General features: G+C 40.7%; 1 protein-coding gene across 2 annotated transcripts; it reads right to left on the bottom strand.

Annotated features, from left to right (window-relative positions):
• Window positions 1–890: 890 nt before the first annotated feature.
• Window positions 891–16,774, bottom strand: LOC139423228 (intraflagellar transport 46 homolog (Chlamydomonas)). Of its 2 annotated transcripts, none has more exons than XM_071175003.1 (12): window positions 16,638–16,774; window positions 16,167–16,263; window positions 15,846–15,919; window positions 11,700–11,836; window positions 5,295–5,369; window positions 3,492–3,585; window positions 3,118–3,246; window positions 2,841–2,959; window positions 2,431–2,497; window positions 1,764–1,824; window positions 1,510–1,595; window positions 891–1,253 (listed from the first exon to the last, which is right to left on the bottom strand). In XM_071175003.1, the coding sequence occupies exons 1-12, from the start codon at window positions 16,659–16,661 to the stop codon at window positions 1,161–1,163; spliced, it is 1,056 nt and encodes a 351-aa protein (XP_071031104.1). In that variant the 5' UTR covers window positions 16,662–16,774; the 3' UTR covers window positions 891–1,160. The 2 variants fall into 2 exon arrangements, with proteins under 2 accessions (XP_071031104.1, XP_071031103.1); XM_071175002.1 differs by having other exon boundaries at window positions 15,852–15,919; window positions 16,638–16,770.
• Between the last annotated feature and the right edge of the window lie 89 nt (window positions 16,775–16,863).

The raw sequence follows: 16,863 nt of genomic DNA, 5'->3' as shown, positions 1-16,863 counted from the left end.
TCTTATGACAAATGTTTTCTTTTTTTTAGCAGTGCAACTGCATCTAGGGTATTACGCAAGGTTACATTTAGTTCCTCAGGTGGTTAACCAATTTTTGTACTCTGACGTCCTTGGGTAGGTGGAGGGAGTCTGGAAGAGCATTTAGGAATCTATTTAGGCTTGTCTATGCATTTTTTATTAATTTGTAAAGTAATTACACTGACAGTATCGGGTATTGGTGAAGACTTACAGAAAACGTTTGACCTCTGTCATTGCCAACAAAGGGTATATAACAAAGTATTGAGATTAAGTATTTGGTCAATAACAAAAGTTTTTTTCCACCATAATTTTCAAATAAATTCATTAAAAATCCTACAATGTGATTTTCTGGATTTTTTCCCCTCATTTTGTCTGTCATAGTTGAAGTGTACCTATGATGAACATTGCAGGCCTCTCATCTTTTTAAATGGGAGAACTTGCACAATTGGTGGCTGACTAAATACATTTTTGCCCCACTGTATGTGTGATTATAATACATGGGTTAAACTATTATGAGCTGGAACATTGGACTTATTGCTTATATTTTAAACTGGTTCTACAATCCTAAAGTAGCTAATTATAAACAAGTATACTCGTATAAAATACTGAGTATGGAAAATGAGTTAGGCCATGCTTATAAGGACACACATTTCAGTTGACCTTCACCTCTACATTTTAGAGTGTTGAACAGTCCTTTACACTTTATTATTTGGAAATTTTGAGATTTTCCACCAATGGACATACTTTTAACTTCAGGACTACTTGCTGGAATGTTTCTTTCTAAGAGGAATGTAGAGTAGTCAGTGAAACTACTATAAACATATATTATTCACAGATAATGAAAACATAATAAACACAGGTTCTACCATGTAAACATATTAATTAATTTAATAATAGGAAGTACTTAATGAAACTTAACACACCAAAGACTACTTGAAATATAAAAAAATGCAATTTCTTCCACATAACAGTAAGTCTATCCTAGAAAAGCACTTTGTATAAAGTTAAGTGTATAAATATTTACAAACATTTATATACATCTATGCATCCTTCTGTCCTCCTTTCCACAAAGTACAGTAATCACAGATGGTGGACAATGAAGGCAACATGTCCTTGACTCAACAGGAGTCAGTTGTCTGTCCTCAGTCAAAGGCCAGTGTCTCTGGCTCTCCAGTGGTGGAGCGAGGAGCAGACAGAGTGTCTGACTTCTGACCCTCCGCTAAGGCTTTGAAATGCTGAAACAAGGAGATGTTTTTTAGTAAGGGAGGACTAAAGATTATCATTGAAAAATAGGTAAATAAGTTACATTACTATGGACATTTCACCAAATTGCGCTATTTGTTTATGGTGCTGTTCTGCAAAATTGGCTTTATAACCATTTTGTCAGAATAAAACTATTGAAAGAACATGACAATCACAGCAAGGATGATGACAATGTCATCCCAATGGTCCCTGCCTAACTGAAAGTTAGGCGAGTAAATACTGTGGTACCTGTGAGTTTTTGAACTCAGAGTAAAGAGTGAACAGCACATGGAGTGAGTGAATCCGGCTCTTGTAGATGGGGATGTCGAGGATGCCTTTGAGAGTGGAAAAAACAAGGGTTGTATTCAGTAAGGCACAACAAAAAAACTGAAATTGGCATTTCATAGGAGTCCAGATTGTCCCACCCCATTTTATCCAAATGTGTTACACAAGCAGACAGACGTTGTTGAATGCATTGTGTGCAGAGAATTTGAAAAACTCACCACATATGACCTCAATGTACTCGGTCAGATCACAATTGATATCGGCCGTTGGTAGACTAACCTAGAAAAAGGCGAGAAAGGGTTGAGGTAGAGGAGAAAACAGAAAACAGTTTTGACAATGGTTGGGCTTTTGCATTCTGTACAAAGGGAAGGGAACACAGCAACTCATGAAGGACAGCAGACGTTGATAAGAAAGCTTTATTGTTAGACTGCTGCCCTATATACATAGCCATTGAACGCTGGATTCGATCCAGCAACGTTTCGGTTATTGGTCCAACGCTCTAACCACTAGACTACCTGCCACCCCTATATTCCGGACTCTGATATTGCTTGTTCTGATTTCGTAATTTCCTTATTTTTATTTCTTGGATTTGTGTGTATTGTTCGGTAATACTGCAATGTTGGCGCTAGAAGCATAAGCATTCCACTGCACCTGCGATAACATCTGCAAAATATGTGTACGCGACCAATAAAATAAAATCTGAGTATCCCAATGTGGGGTATGAAAATGAACCGTGTCCAATTAAGGCTGCAATTAGACAAGTCAACGCCTAACAGGAAATGACAGACAGGAAGTAGCTAGCTAGCAGGTCAAATTGCTTGCTGTTTAAAATATCCATTGTTCCATAGATAGATGAACAGATTCAGTTCAGGTTTGGTGACTAACCTTTCCCAGCAGCTCTTCAAATTCAGGTGGCCACTCCTGCATTAGAGTATCAATGTCTGGCATGGACCTGGAAAAATAGAATACACCCATCGTTTCATGCATATCAGTGGATACATTCCAAAGTCCATACTAGCACACCACATGCATACATTCCTTCCTTCTTAGTAGTATGCACATTTGGCACAGAGTTTGGCACAGAGCCAGTGTCTATTAACCTTCACAGAAATCACAGAACTGACTTAGAATCAGATAATAGTCAGAGTCTGTGACAGTATCAGTACCAGTTCTAGCCAGTCCCAGATCTATTTGTGCTGTATAGCCAATTCTTATGGTTGTTGGCTATACAGCACAAACAGATCTGGGACCAGGCTAGGGCAGCACCAGTACTGTGAGGTAAAGTAAACATTTGCCTGGTGTAGTGGACGGTGGCTGGGGGTTTGGAGCGATGGAGCTCACTGATGCTCTCGATCCAATTCTCAATGGCTTTGGGGTTCTTCTCCGGGTTCTCCACACTTTTCACTTTCACCTCCTGTGCAGCGCACGGAGAGAAGGGATCAATGAATTTTCAGTGTGTGTCTGTCTGTCTGTCTGAAAGCAGTACCCATAGTTATGTGCACAGTCTGATGTAAATTGTGCCTGACTGTGGGGGATTTATAAACCGCACTGTGATATACTTGTTGTACTTACAGCAATGTTGTGCTGCTTGCTGTTCTCAGAGAGCCACAGTGACAGAACAGTGGGGTCTGACTGCTTGGTGCAGGGCTCATCCAGGACCAACAGCCCCAGGTTGTCTGCTTTGCCATCAGGACGTGGGACCTGAGGTTACAATGGAACAAAGTCAATGACAGTAGCCCAGCTCGGAGAACTTATTATTACATTCCACCTTCCTCCCTGCATCTTTTGATGTAACCACTGATCATTACATGACTGGATTAGAAAACAAAGTTTACACAAAATTGGACATTTCACCAATGTGATTCCATCAAGCAGGGAAGAAAAGAATTGGCACCATAAAATAAATGTGAAGCTAAGAGAAAATGTGTTTGCTTGGTAATGCTCACTTTAAGGAAGGCATCAATGTCTCCCACTGCTGGGATGAAGTCGGGTATAAAGGGTTTAAGCTTGTGGTCTAGTTCAATGGTCTGAGGAGTATACCTGCAGATTCACAAACAATGTTACTAAAAAAAAAAGATATATATACACACACTGCTCCAAAAAATAAAGGGAACACTAAAATAACACATCCTAGATCTGAATGAATGAAATATTCTTATTAAATACTTTTTTCTTTACATAGTTGAATGTGCTGACAACAAAATCACTCAAAAATGATCAACGGAAATCAAATGTATCAACCCATGGAGGTCGGGATTTGGAGTTACACTCAAAATTAAAGTGGAAAACCTCACTACAGGCTGATCCAGTAGTGTGTGTGGCCTCCACGTGCCTGTATGACCTCCATACAACGCCTGGGCATGCTCCTGATGAGGTGGCGGATGGTCTCCTGAGGGATCTCCTCCCAGACCTGGACTAAAGCATCCGCCAACTCCTGGACAGTCTGTGGTGCAATGGAGCGAGACATGATGTCCCAGATGTGCTCAATTGGATTCAGGTCTGGGGAACGGGCGGGCCAGTCCACAGCATCAATGCCTTCCTCTTGCAGGAACTGCTGACACACTCCAGCCACATGAGGTCTAGCATTGTCTTGCATTAGGAGGAACCCAGGGCCAATCGCACCAGCATATGGTCTCACAAGGGGTCTGAGGATCTCATCTCGGTACCTAATGGCAGTCAGACTACCTCTGGTGAGCACATGGAGGGCTGTGCGGGCCCCCAAAGAAATGCCACCCCACACCATGACTGACCCACCGCCAAACCGGTCATGATGGAGGATGTTGCAGGCAGCAGAACATTCTCCACGGCGTCTTCAGACTCTGTCACGTCTGTCACATGTGCTCAGTGTGAACCTGCTTTCATCTGTGAAGAGCACAGGGCGCCAGTGGCGAATTTGCCAATCTTGGTGTTCTCTGGCAAATGCCAAACGTCCTGCACGGTGTTGGGCTGTAAGCACAACCCCCACCTGTGGACGTCGGGCCCTCATACCACCCTCATGGAGTCTGTTTCTGACCGTTTGAGCAGACACATGCACATTTGTGGCCCGCTGGAGGTCATTTTGCAGGGTTCTGGCAGTGCTCCTCCTACCTCCGGAGGTAGCGGTCCTGCTGCTGGGTTGTTGCCCTCCTACGGCCTCCTCCACGTCTCCTGATGTACTGGCCTGTCTCCTGGTAGCGCCTCCATGCTCTGGACACTACGCTGACAGACACAGAAAACCGTCTTGCCACAGCTCGCATTGATGTGCCATCCTGGATGAGCTGCACTACCTGAGCCACTTGTGTGGGTTGTAGACTCCGTCTCATGCTACTCTCATGCTACCACTAGAGTGAAAGCACCGCCAGCATTCAAAAGTGACCAAAACATCAGCCAGGAAGCATAGGAACTGAAGTGGTCTGTGGTCACCACATGCATAACCACTCCTTTATTGGGGGTGTCTTGCTAATTGCCTATAATTTCCACCTGTTGTCTATTCCATTTGCACAACAGCATGTGACATTTATTGTCAATCAGTGTTGCTTCCTAAGTGGACAGTTTGATTTCACAGAAGTGAGATTAACTTGGAGTTACATTGTGTTGTTTAAGTGTTCCCTTTATTTTTTTGAGCAGTGTATAATAATTCAGCGGAATTGTGGCTTGGAGCAAGGGCTGGTTTTCAGCCTGTGTAGAAATGTCAATAAGTGGCATATTCAGCTTGGTCAGCTTTAAATAAACACACACAGCTCTGTAGCAGAGCTGCAGGCGCCACTCACCGGGTAATGTACTGAAACAGCTCTTTGATCTCTGCAGTGACAGGAAGGTGGTCGTAGTCTGCCGGGTCATATGCCCTGCAAAGAAAAGCATCAAATTTGGGATGTTCGTCTGTTTACAATTAAAATTAACTACAGTGCTGTGAAAAAGTACTTGTCCCTTTTCTGATTTTCTCTATTTTTGCATATTTTTAAACTGAATGTTATCAGATCAACCAAAACCTAATATTAGATCAAGGGAACCTGAGTGAACAAATAACACAAAATGTTGATACTTATTTCAATTATTTAATTAACAACATTATTCAAAACCCAATGCCCCTGTGTGTAACTGTCACCTTTAGCTGCAATGAGCGCAACCAAACGCTTCCTGTAGTTGTTGATTGGTCTCTCACATCACTGAAGGAATTTTGCTTTAACTCAGCGGCAATAGTTGGTTTTCGAGAATTAACTGTTTGTTTCAGGTCCTACCACAACATCTCAATCAGATTTAGGTCTGGACTTTGACTTAGGCAGTCGTAAACAATTTTTGTTGTTGTTGCTTTTCAGTCATTCTCATGTAGACTTGCTTGTGTGTTTTAGATTATTATCTTTCTGCATGACCCAGTTGTGCTTCAGCTCACAGACAGATGGCCTTTCATTCTCCTGTAGAATTCTCTGATACAGAGCAGAATTATGGTTCCTTCAATGATGGCAAGTTATCCAGGTCCTGAGGCAGCAAAACATACCCAAACCGTCACACTACCACCATCATGCTGAACAGTTGGTATGAGGTTCTTCCTGTGGAATGCAGTGTTTGGTGCCTTAGGACCTGGAGCACTTGCCATCATTGAAGGAACTATGGATACTGCCCTCTATTAGTACGTTTACATGCACACTAATAATTCGATATCAAATTGATTATGGCATTAAGCCGAATACGGCATTAGTCATGTAAACACCTTACTCTGCTTATCTTAAATCAGTGTACGGTCATAATCGAAGTAAGCATACGCCGATTAAAACAACAGGTTTTCTGAGCAATCGTTCAAATTATCAGGACATGTTAATGCCTTAAATTAGAATTACAGTGGTGTATTAGATCTGTGCATGTGCTAGCACTAGCAGCTCAAGCTTCCTTTTTTGCCGAAGTCAAAATTTGTTTTGGAAAAACTAAAAGTATGCATCTTAAAAATTGTTTTCCCATTCAAACTTACAAATGTCCGAACTCAGAATCAAATAGGCATCACAACAATAACATGGTCGCTGTGGTGGAACGTTTATTTTTATTACCTTGCAGAAAATTGTCAGACTGATTTCAGATGTGTCCATGTAAAACAGGCTTATTAGGGAAATCATTCTTCTTGCAAAGCATGTAAACGTTTTAAACAAACTATTATATTAAAATCGTATTATTGTGTGCATGTAACCGTCAGGCCATCCGTGCGTGAGCTGAAGTTGAAGCGCAGATGGTTCATGCAGCAAGACAATGATCCAAAACACAAACAAGTCTAGTGCGGACCCATCACACCTTTTTGCCCACATCAGAAGGTTTGAAACAAAGAATGGCTGCAACAAATGTAAAGTTTTCGAATGGCCTAGTCAAAACCAGACCTAAACCCAATTTAGGTGGCGGGACCTGAAACAAACAGTTCATGCTCCAAAACCCACAAATGTCACTAAGTTAAAGCAGTTATGCATAGAAAAGTGGGATAGAATTCCTTCAAAGCGATGTGACACTGAAAAACAACTACAGGAAGCGTTTGGTTGCTGTCATTGCAGATAAAGGGTGGCACAACCAGTTATTGAGTGTTAGGGGGCAATTCTTTTTTCAGATAGGGGCATTAGGTGTTGCATAACTTTGTTTATTAAATTAGTGAAATAAGTATGACAAATTATTTGATATTTATTCACTCTGTTTCCCTTGATCTAATTTTAGGTTTAGGTTGAAGAACTGATAACATTGTGTCAAAAATATACAAAAATAGAAAAAAATAATTAAGGGGGCAGATACTTTTTCACAGCACAGTAAGTGTGTATGGATGAAAAAATCTTTCTGTGATAAATGTTGAACACAGGACTGAGGGAGTTTTTCAGGATAAAAAAATAATTCACGGAATGGAACAAAGCAATGGCAAAATCCTAGAGGAAAACCTGGTTCAGTCTGATTTCCACCAGACACTGAGCCAAATCTACAATGGAGTTTCTTACCAAGAAGACAGTGAATGTTCCTGAGTGGCCGAGTTACAGTTTTGACTTAAATCTAAGACCTGAAAATGGTTGTCTAACAATGATCGACAACCAATATGACAGAGCTTGAAGAACTTTGAAAATAATAAAATGGGCAAATATTGCACAAACCAGGTGTGAAAAGCTCTTAAGAGACCTACCCAGAAAGACTCACAGCTGTAATCGCTGCCAAAGTTGCTTCTATAAAGTATTGACTCAGGGGTGTAAATACTTATACCAGTTATTGAGTGTTAGGGGGCAATTCTAGGGGGCAATGAGATCTGTATTCAATTTTCAATACATTTGCAACAATTTCTAAAAACATGTTCTCACTTTGTCATTATGCGGCATTGTGTGTAGATGGGTGAGAAAAACAAATCTATTTAATCCATTTTTAATTCAGGCTGTAACACAACACAATGTGGAATAAGTCAAGGAGTATGAATACTTTCTGAAGGTACTGTAGCTGCATAAAGCATTTTGTGAAATTATCCTTCATTCAGATTTGTTCCTATTAGAAAATATGACTTTTCCCTGCACCTGGCCTCAATAGAACTGCCTCTTATTCAAATTCTAAAACTGACCTGCACGTATAGCTCGGATCATCTTCTGTTGTCTTCTCCCTATCGAGATACTTAACCATCTCTGGCCCTGGCTGTCTGCTCACAAAATGTACATGGTTATTATTATGAGCATATAGGACCTTCATGTAACAACTCAAAGACCTCTCTCCTCACCTCCTTCTTAACCCGCATAGGAGGAGAAGATCCAAAGTCCTTCCAATCAGACCTTCTCCTCCAATGTGTTTTAAGATACTCAACTATCTCTGACTCTGGCTGCCTGCTCACAAAATGAACACAGTTATGATGAGCATATCAGACCTTCTTTTGACAACTCAAAGATGTTCATGCCAAGTTTGAGGCCCTAAACCCTGGCATCAAAACATTTTGTGGGTCCGTCTACTTTGGATCCAATGAGCTGAGGATTTAAAACACTATTTGTGTCCAACTTACTAAGAGGTGATATGATGGTATAATGGTGTGTGTGAAAAATATATATATATCGTTGATCAACATTTTAAGCTAAACATTCTGATCTGTCGCATGAGCCTCATTGCTTTTAGAGCGTTTTCTGCATGTAGCCTAAAGGCCTAGGCTATTATATGAAATAGGCTATTTCATTCTCGCACAGAACAACAAACTTTTCTACTATGGGGTGAGGTAGATTGACATACATACTTTTCTACTATGGGGGATAGTAGATTGACATAGGCTAGTGATTTTACTGTTCGTTACTCACCTTGATGGCCGAGGAAAAGTAAATGTGGACAGTTATTCTAACATAAACTTGAGTTTCAAGTTTGGGGAAGCTATTCTTACCATAAAAATGCACCTTTATAATAAACCATTCCATGCATCCTCGCATTTGCAGACTTTCTACTATAACTCAATCTCTGTTCGCAAAAAAGACTGTTCAATGCGGCACATAGTGGTGTAGAGTTGGCCTAGGCTATTTCACAGGAAAATGTGAGCCTTTCATAAACACATTTCATGCAATTCTACTACATTTTCTATGACTGGAGACATTAGCAGAATCTTTTTTTAATACGACAAAAATTCAGTGGTGGAAAAAGTACGCAATTGTCATACTTCAGTAAAAGTAAAGATACATTAACAGAAAATGACTGAAGTGAAAGTCACCCAGTAAAATAATACTAGAGTAAAAGTCTAAAAGTATTTAGTTTTAAATATACTTAAGTATATTTTGAAATTACATTTACTTTTGATACTTAAGTATCAAAAGTAAAAGTATAAATAATTTCAAATGACTTCTATTTGGCAATCCAAAGCAGGACAATTTCCTTTAAATAAAAAAATAAAATAAAAATAAAAAATAAATAAATATATAAATATAAATATAAATATATATATATATATATATTTTAATGTTGATTTACTGATAATAAAGGGCACACTCCAACATTTAAGACATAATTTACAAATGAAGCACATATTTAGTGAGTTCGCCAGATCAGAGTCTGTGAATTTAACTATTTTCATGTCCTGTTAAGCATTCAAAATGTAATGACTACTTTTGGGTGTCAGGGAAAATGTATGGAGTAAAAAGTACATTATTTTCCTTAGGAATGTAGTGGAGTAAAAGTAAAAGTTACCCCAAAAAACTACTTAAGCAGTACTTTATTTTTACCTAAGTATTTTACACCACTGCAAAAATGACAAGGTAGCCTACTCTGGGCCTACGTAAAGGGGAGAAACAAATACAATGACATCCATCTAACCTGGAGGAAGAAGAATTATTGTCCAAAAACACACGAAAGTGGCACTGACCCAATGATAAAGACAGTGAATATCCACACTCACCGTGGATATGGCCGGTGTTCTCCGCTGGTGCCAATAAGATAGCCTTTCGCTCAATTAAGTTGAGAATTGTCATAATTAAAAGACAGATTGAAGTCTTTTCATTGTCTTCCATTTAGGACTACAGCAATAGCCATTTTGCTTTCCAAACTGCTTATCTGCGATTTATTTATTTATTATTATTATTTATTTATTTTTAACTATTGTGATATGCCTGGCTGGGTCTCTGCTTTTCACTGATAGTTGAAACTAAACAATCATTTATTTGATATTTGCCACTCGCTCTGCACAAATTGCAGGCCCTTCCGACTGTAGGCTATGCGATTTAAAACAAACCACAGCTTTTTGGTGTAGTAACCCATTTTGAATGATTTTACTTATTTCAATATAGACAGGAGTAAGCTATATACATTTGGCAAAATAATTTGATTTACTTTAGGGAAAGAATAGCTTCCCCTAACCTAATGCACGCACAGCCTTTGTATTATAACATCTTCAAAATGCTCATCGGCAAGAATGACATTGCATTGGAGCTGCATGTTTTGTTAAGATTAATTACCATAAACTAAATGTGATTTCTGGCCTTCTGAGTACCTTGGCTGGACGCCCTAAACAGGTTGCGCAACCAATGCATATGGATCTGGTAAATTTCTTAAATGCGTGGAAAAAATGTAAATGCTGCCAGTCAAATGTCCTGCGCCACATTTTCCTAATGGAAACCCTGGTGTGTGTGTGTACAGAGTTCTGTACATAGAGCAATTTTTTGTCTACTAGCAAATGTCACATTTGAGTGATGCGCATGTATACTCGCAACAAAAAGCTTTGTAGCAGATAGCTAGCTACAGTATACACTGATGTTGGGACCATGACAAACCTAGCAGTGAGTGACCATGAAAACACGTTTGACCCAAGTTAAACAATTTAAAGGCAATGCTACCAAATACTAATTGAGTGTATGCAAACCTCTAACCCACTGGGAATGTGATGAAAAAAATAAAAGGAGAAATAAATCCTTCTCACTAATATTATTCTGACATTTCACATTCTTAAAATAAAGTGGTGATCCTAACTGACCCAAGACAGGAAATTTTTACTAGGATTAAATGTCAGGAATTGTGAAAAACTGAGTTTAAATGTATTTGGCTAAGGCGTATGTAAACTTCCGACTTCATCTGTGTGTGTGTGCGTGCATGTATGTATGTATATAGTCTTCATTCATTACTACTTATATTTGTCTGTATTGGGTATATGTTGTGTAATTTGTTAGATATTACTGCACTGTTGGAGCTAGAAGCACAAGCATTTCTCTACACCCGCAATAACATCTGCTAATCACGTGTATGTGACCAATACAATTTCATTGATCAGCTTCTTGATATGCCACACCTGGATTATCGTGGCAAAGGAGAAATTTTCACTAACAGGGATGTAAACAAATCTGTAAACACAATTTGAGAGAAGTACGCTTTTTGTGCATACGGAAGATTTCAGGGATATTTTATTTCAGCTCATGAATCCAACACTTCACATGTTGCGTTTATATTTTTGCTCAGTATATATATTATTCGTCTGGTTCTATTTGTGATCATTTACCTTGCCTCGCTGGCTTGCTAGCTTATTAGGTAATCAATCCTCGATAACCATCTGATTACTTGTTTGCTGACTTGCATGAGCTGCATCTAAAGTCGAATGTGATCATACTCACTTCCATGTAAACAAACCAGATTCTGATTCGGAACTGCGCGCATAACTTTTCATGACGGGATCGGTATATGTGTCTATAACCTACTCAGTGTGTGCACTGAGATTTGACTGCACTCACCCTTCCGGGGCGGATCCCGGCTCACCCTCCTCTTCATCAGACTCCGTCTCATCTGAATCATCATCTTCCTCCTCCTCCTCTTCTTCCTCATTCTCACTCAAGCCAGGCTGGCCGTTCCTTTGCTCCTTCTTTTTTGGCTGTCGTTGGTAGAACACAAAAGATAGATATTTTATGACAATCTGAATATGTTGGAATATATACCTCTAGCTAGCTAATATACTTGGTCTGTCACCACCAGTCCCAATTCATGATATATTTAAGCAGTAAGGATCGAGCGGGTGTGGTATATGGCCAATATATCACAGCTAAGGGCTGTTCTTATGTGCAACGCAGAGTACCTGGATACAATCCTTAGCCTTGGTATATTGGCCATATACCATCAACCCCAGAGGTGCCTTATTGCTATAATAAACTGGTTACCAACATAATTAGAACAGTAAAAAAAATGTTTTTGTCATACCTGTGGTATACGGTCTGATATACCACAGCTTTCAGCCAATCAGCTTTCAGGGCTCGAACCACCCAGTTTATAACAATTCTTATACCATGGCATTGTTGAATACTCGTTTCTGATTGTCTTGAAGGGCATTCTAGCAAATGCATCATTGTCTCTCACTCACAGTATATAATCAGCATGGTAGAATTCAATGACTATAGTTCAGTCTTACATGTTCTACAGTACCGGTCAAAAGTTGACACACCAACTCTTTCCAGGTTTTTTCTTTATTTTTACTATTTTCTACATTGTAGAATAATAGTGAAGTAATCAAAACTATGAAATAACACTTGGAATTATTATGTAGTATCCAAAAGAGTGTTAAACAAATCAAAATAAATTTTATATTTGAGAATCTTCAAAGTAACCACCCTTTACCTTGATGACAGCTTGCACACTCTTGGCATTCTCTCAATCAACTTCATGAGGTAGCCACCTGGAATGCATTTCAAGTAACATGTATGCCTGTAAAAGATCATTTGTGGAATTTCTTTCTTCTTAATGCGTTTGAGCCAATCAGGTGTGTTGTGAATCGTACTACACCGGCTCAGATGCTCGTCGGATGTGCCAGGGCTTGCAAAATATTACAGACTCCAAACGAAAGCACAACCGAGAGCTGCACAGTGACACGAGCCTACCAGACGAGCTAAATCACTTCTATGCTCGCTTCGAGGCAAGTAACACTGAAACATGCATGAGAGCATCAGCTGGTCCGGATGACTGTGTGATCACGCTCTCCGCAGCCGATGTGAGTAAGACCTTTAAACAGGTCAACATTCACAAGGCCGCAGGGCCAGATGGATTATACAGGATGTCTACTCTGAGCATGCGCTGACAAACTTACAAGTGTCTTCACTGACATGTTCAACCTCTCCTAATCCGTCTGGCCCCCGAGTCTGTAGACCACCATAGTCCCTGTGCCCAAGAACACTAAGATAACCTGCCTAAATGACTACAGACCCGTAACACTAAAATCTGTAGCCATGAAATGCTTTGAAAGGCTGGTCATGGCTCACATCAACATCATTATCCCAGAAACCCTAGGCACACTCCAATTTGCATACCGCACCAACAAATCCACAGATGATGCCATCTCTACTGAACTCCACACTGCTCTATCAAACTTGGACAAAAGGAACAGCTATGTGAGAATGCTATTCATTGACTACAGCTCAGCGTTCAACACCATAGTGCCCTCAAAGCTCATCACTAAGCTAAGGACCCTGGGACTAAACACCTCACCTCTGCAACTGGATCCTAGACTTCCTGACGGGCCGCCCCCCCAGGTGGTAAGGAGAGGTAACAACACATCGGCCACGCTGATCCTAAACACAGGGTCCCCTCAGGGGTGCGTGCTCAGTCCCCTCCTGTACTCCCAGTTCACTCATAACTGCACGGCCAGACACAACTCCAACACCATTATTATTTTTGCTGATGACAACAGTGGTAGGCCTGATCACCGACAACGATGAGACAGCCTATAGAAAGGAGGTTAGAGACCTGACCATGTGGTGCAAGGACAACAACCTCTCCCTCAATGTGTTCAAGACAAAGGAGATGATGTGAACAACAGGAAAAGGCAGACCGAGCACGCCCCATTCTCATCGACGGGGTTGTAGTGGAGCAGGTTGAGAGCTTCAAGTTCCTTGGCATCCACATCACCAACAAGCTATCAAGGTCCAAGAACATCAAGAGTCATAAAGAGGGCATGACAAAACCTATTCCCCTTCAGGAGACTGAAAAGACTTGGCATGGGTCCTCAGATCCTCAAAAGGTTTTACAGCTGCACCATCGAGAGCATCCTGACTTGTTGCATCACTTCCTGGTATGGCAACTGCTTGGCCCCCGACCGCAAGGCACTACATAGGGTAGCGCGTACGGCCCAGTACATCACCGAGGTCAAGCTTCCTGCCATCCAGGACCTCTATACCAGGCAGTGTCAGAAGAAGGCCCTAAAAATTGTCAAAGACTCCAGCCACCCTAGTCATAGAGGTTTCTAAACAGCTTCTACCATAAGACTCATAAACAGCTAATCAAATGGCTACCCACACTATTTGCACCACCCGCTGCTACTCAGATATTATCTATGCATAGCCACTTCAATAACCCTACCTGCATGGACATAATTACCTCAACACCAGTGCCCCTGCACCCTTACTCTGAACCGGTACCCCCTGTATATAGTCCCACTATTGTTATTTACAGCTGCTACTTAATTATTTGTTTTTATCTCTTACTTTTTAAAATGTATTTTGTTAAAACTGCATTGTTGGGCTTGTAAGTAAGCATTTCACTGTAAGGTCTACACCTGTTGTATTAAGCACATGTGCCTTGGTGGAAGAGTGGGCTAACATTTCACAGCAAGAACTGGCAAATCTGGTGCAGTCCATGAGGAGGAGATGCACTGCAGTACTTAATGCAGCTGGTGGCCACACCAGATGCTGACGGTTACTTTTGACCCCCCCTTTGTTCAGGGACATATTATTCAATCTCTGTTAGTCACATGTCTGTGGAACATGTTCAGTTTACATCTCAGTTTTTGAATCTTTTTATGTTCATACGTGTTAAGTTTGATGAAAATAAACGCAGTTGACAGTGAGAGGACGTTTATTTTTTTGCTGAGTTTACAATGTAGAAAATGAACGAATGAGTAGGTGTGTCCAAACTTTTGACTGGTACTGTATGTTTGAGCTGCCTTTGAAAGCAAAAGTCAAATTGAAAACATTGTTGAATTTGATTTTCATAATAGCAAGCTCACCGGGGGCACACCACCTGCCCTCCAGGACACCTACAGCACCCGATGTCACAGGAAGGCCAAAAAGATCATCAAGGACATCAACAAAGCATCCTTCACTCATACTGCCAAACATACCCTCATAAAACTGACCATCCTACCGATCCTTGACTTCGGCGATGTCATCTACAAAATACCCTCCAACACTCTACTCAACAAATTGGATGCAGTCTATCACAGTGCCATCCGTTTTGTCACCAAAGCCCCATATACTGCCCACCAGTGCGACCTGTACGCTCTCATTGGCTGGCCCTCGCTTCATACTCGTCGCTAAACCCACTGGCTCCAGGTTATCTACAAGTCTCTGCTAGGTAAAGCACCGCCTGTATATACTGTATTATATTCTACTGTATTTTAGTCAATGCGACTCCAACATTGCTTGTCCTAATATTTATATATTTCTTAATTACATTATTTTACTTTTAGATGTGTGTGTTGTTGTGGATTGTTAGATACTACTGCACTGTTGGAGCTAGGAAGACACGCATTTCGCTACACCCGCAATAACATATGCTAAATACATGTATGTGACCAATAACATTTTATTTGATGGTTTGGTTAGCTAAACTAACACGTCTGTTTGTTTGGTTACCAGGGCAACTACTGTAGATATCTAGTAAACTTGCTAGCTAATTCAGTGACTGTTGAACACATTTCGTGCAGCAAATGTGTTCAATTATAGCCATAGCATAAATGGGATAATCAACTCGGGGCTCTATGCGTTCTCCAGAATATAATGTTACTGCGTGGGAGGTCAGTTCCACTCTGCTTGCGCGTCATGGAACACACCTTCCACGTCATCCATTATTTTCTATAGAACGCGTAGCCCCTTGTTGATTGTCCCTTACATAATCACCTTTACATCGTCGTCAAATTCATCACTGCTGTTGTTCGCCATTTCATACAGCGGTCTGTTCTTTTTCCTTGAGACTTGTAAAGGGGAGAAAGTTGAGATGTTGTTAGCGATGAGGGGGTACAGTCGCAGCAGGGGTTGAACCAGCAGCAACCCTGTGCTTATGGTGAGAGTGCACTACCACCTGACTGTGCCATAATAAAAGGTCCAGATATATTGGTTGAGGCCATAATGAACTCATATCGGGGTTAGGGTTGCTATAGGGTCTAATAAATAGCATCACGCAATTTGCTTCTGAATTGCATGAATTAACACATTTAGTACCTGGTCTTCGTGGAGTCGGCGTGTACACACTAGCGATTTCCTCGTAGTCGTTCACCTCCAGGCTCTCGTCATAGGGCTGGTTAGTTAAGAGCTTAGTCTGAAGATGCGACAAATCACTTAATGATTTGACAACATGCAAACTATCCGAATGTAACATCACTGTTAAGGAATGTAGTAGGCTACATGCAAAATAGCTGGGCACGTTGGGTAGTTGGATAGCTAGCTAGCCAGTTAGCTAATGTAAATTGTGGCTTGAGTTGTTGGCAGTACTTGTTGACAAGGCCACAGGAATTACATTTAAATAAACCCTGTTAGCTAGCTAACGTTAGCTAGCTAGCGTTGCCATAAAAGTTGGATACATGAGCAAAACTAGCATAAAAGGAGAAATGCATGAAATACCAATTCTGTACAGAATGTAGTGTGAACAATTATTTCTGGAATTTGTGAAAGATAATCTGAGTTTTTGGTTACCTTCTGTTTCTCTGCTCTATCCATGAAAACCAGTATACCGTCACCAAGGGATACCAAGTCTCGCGATGCCACTCTTTGTTGGCTCTCTTGGAGAGAGGTTAGAAATGGGAAATGGTACCACAAATTGTATACAAATCTTAGCAGTACCACAGGAGGTTGGTGGCTCGTGGTAATGGCTGGAGCAGTATGAGTGGAATGGTATCAAACACATAGATCCATGTGTTTG

Source organism: Oncorhynchus clarkii, chromosome 12 (genome assembly GCF_045791955.1).
Source record: "Oncorhynchus clarkii lewisi isolate Uvic-CL-2024 chromosome 12, UVic_Ocla_1.0, whole genome shotgun sequence".
NCBI lineage: Eukaryota > Metazoa > Chordata > Actinopteri > Salmoniformes > Salmonidae > Oncorhynchus > Oncorhynchus clarkii.
The sequence above is the reverse complement of the archived record's forward strand: the minus strand, read 5'-3'. Positions and strand labels throughout refer to the sequence as shown.

Excerpts from the sequence above, each read along its gene's own strand:
- LOC139423228 (XM_071175003.1), bottom strand. The coding sequence starts at position 16,661 with ATGGATAGAGCAGAGAAACAGAAG. Across the intron at positions 1,596-1,763 it reads GTACATTGAGGTCATATGTG|GCATCCTCGACATCCCCATC; the intron begins GTGAGTTTTTCA and ends CCACTCTCAAAG. Across the intron at positions 1,254-1,509 it reads CTGAGTTCAAAAACTCACAG|CATTTCAAAGCCTTAGCGGA; the intron begins GTACCACAGTAT and ends TCCTTGTTTCAG.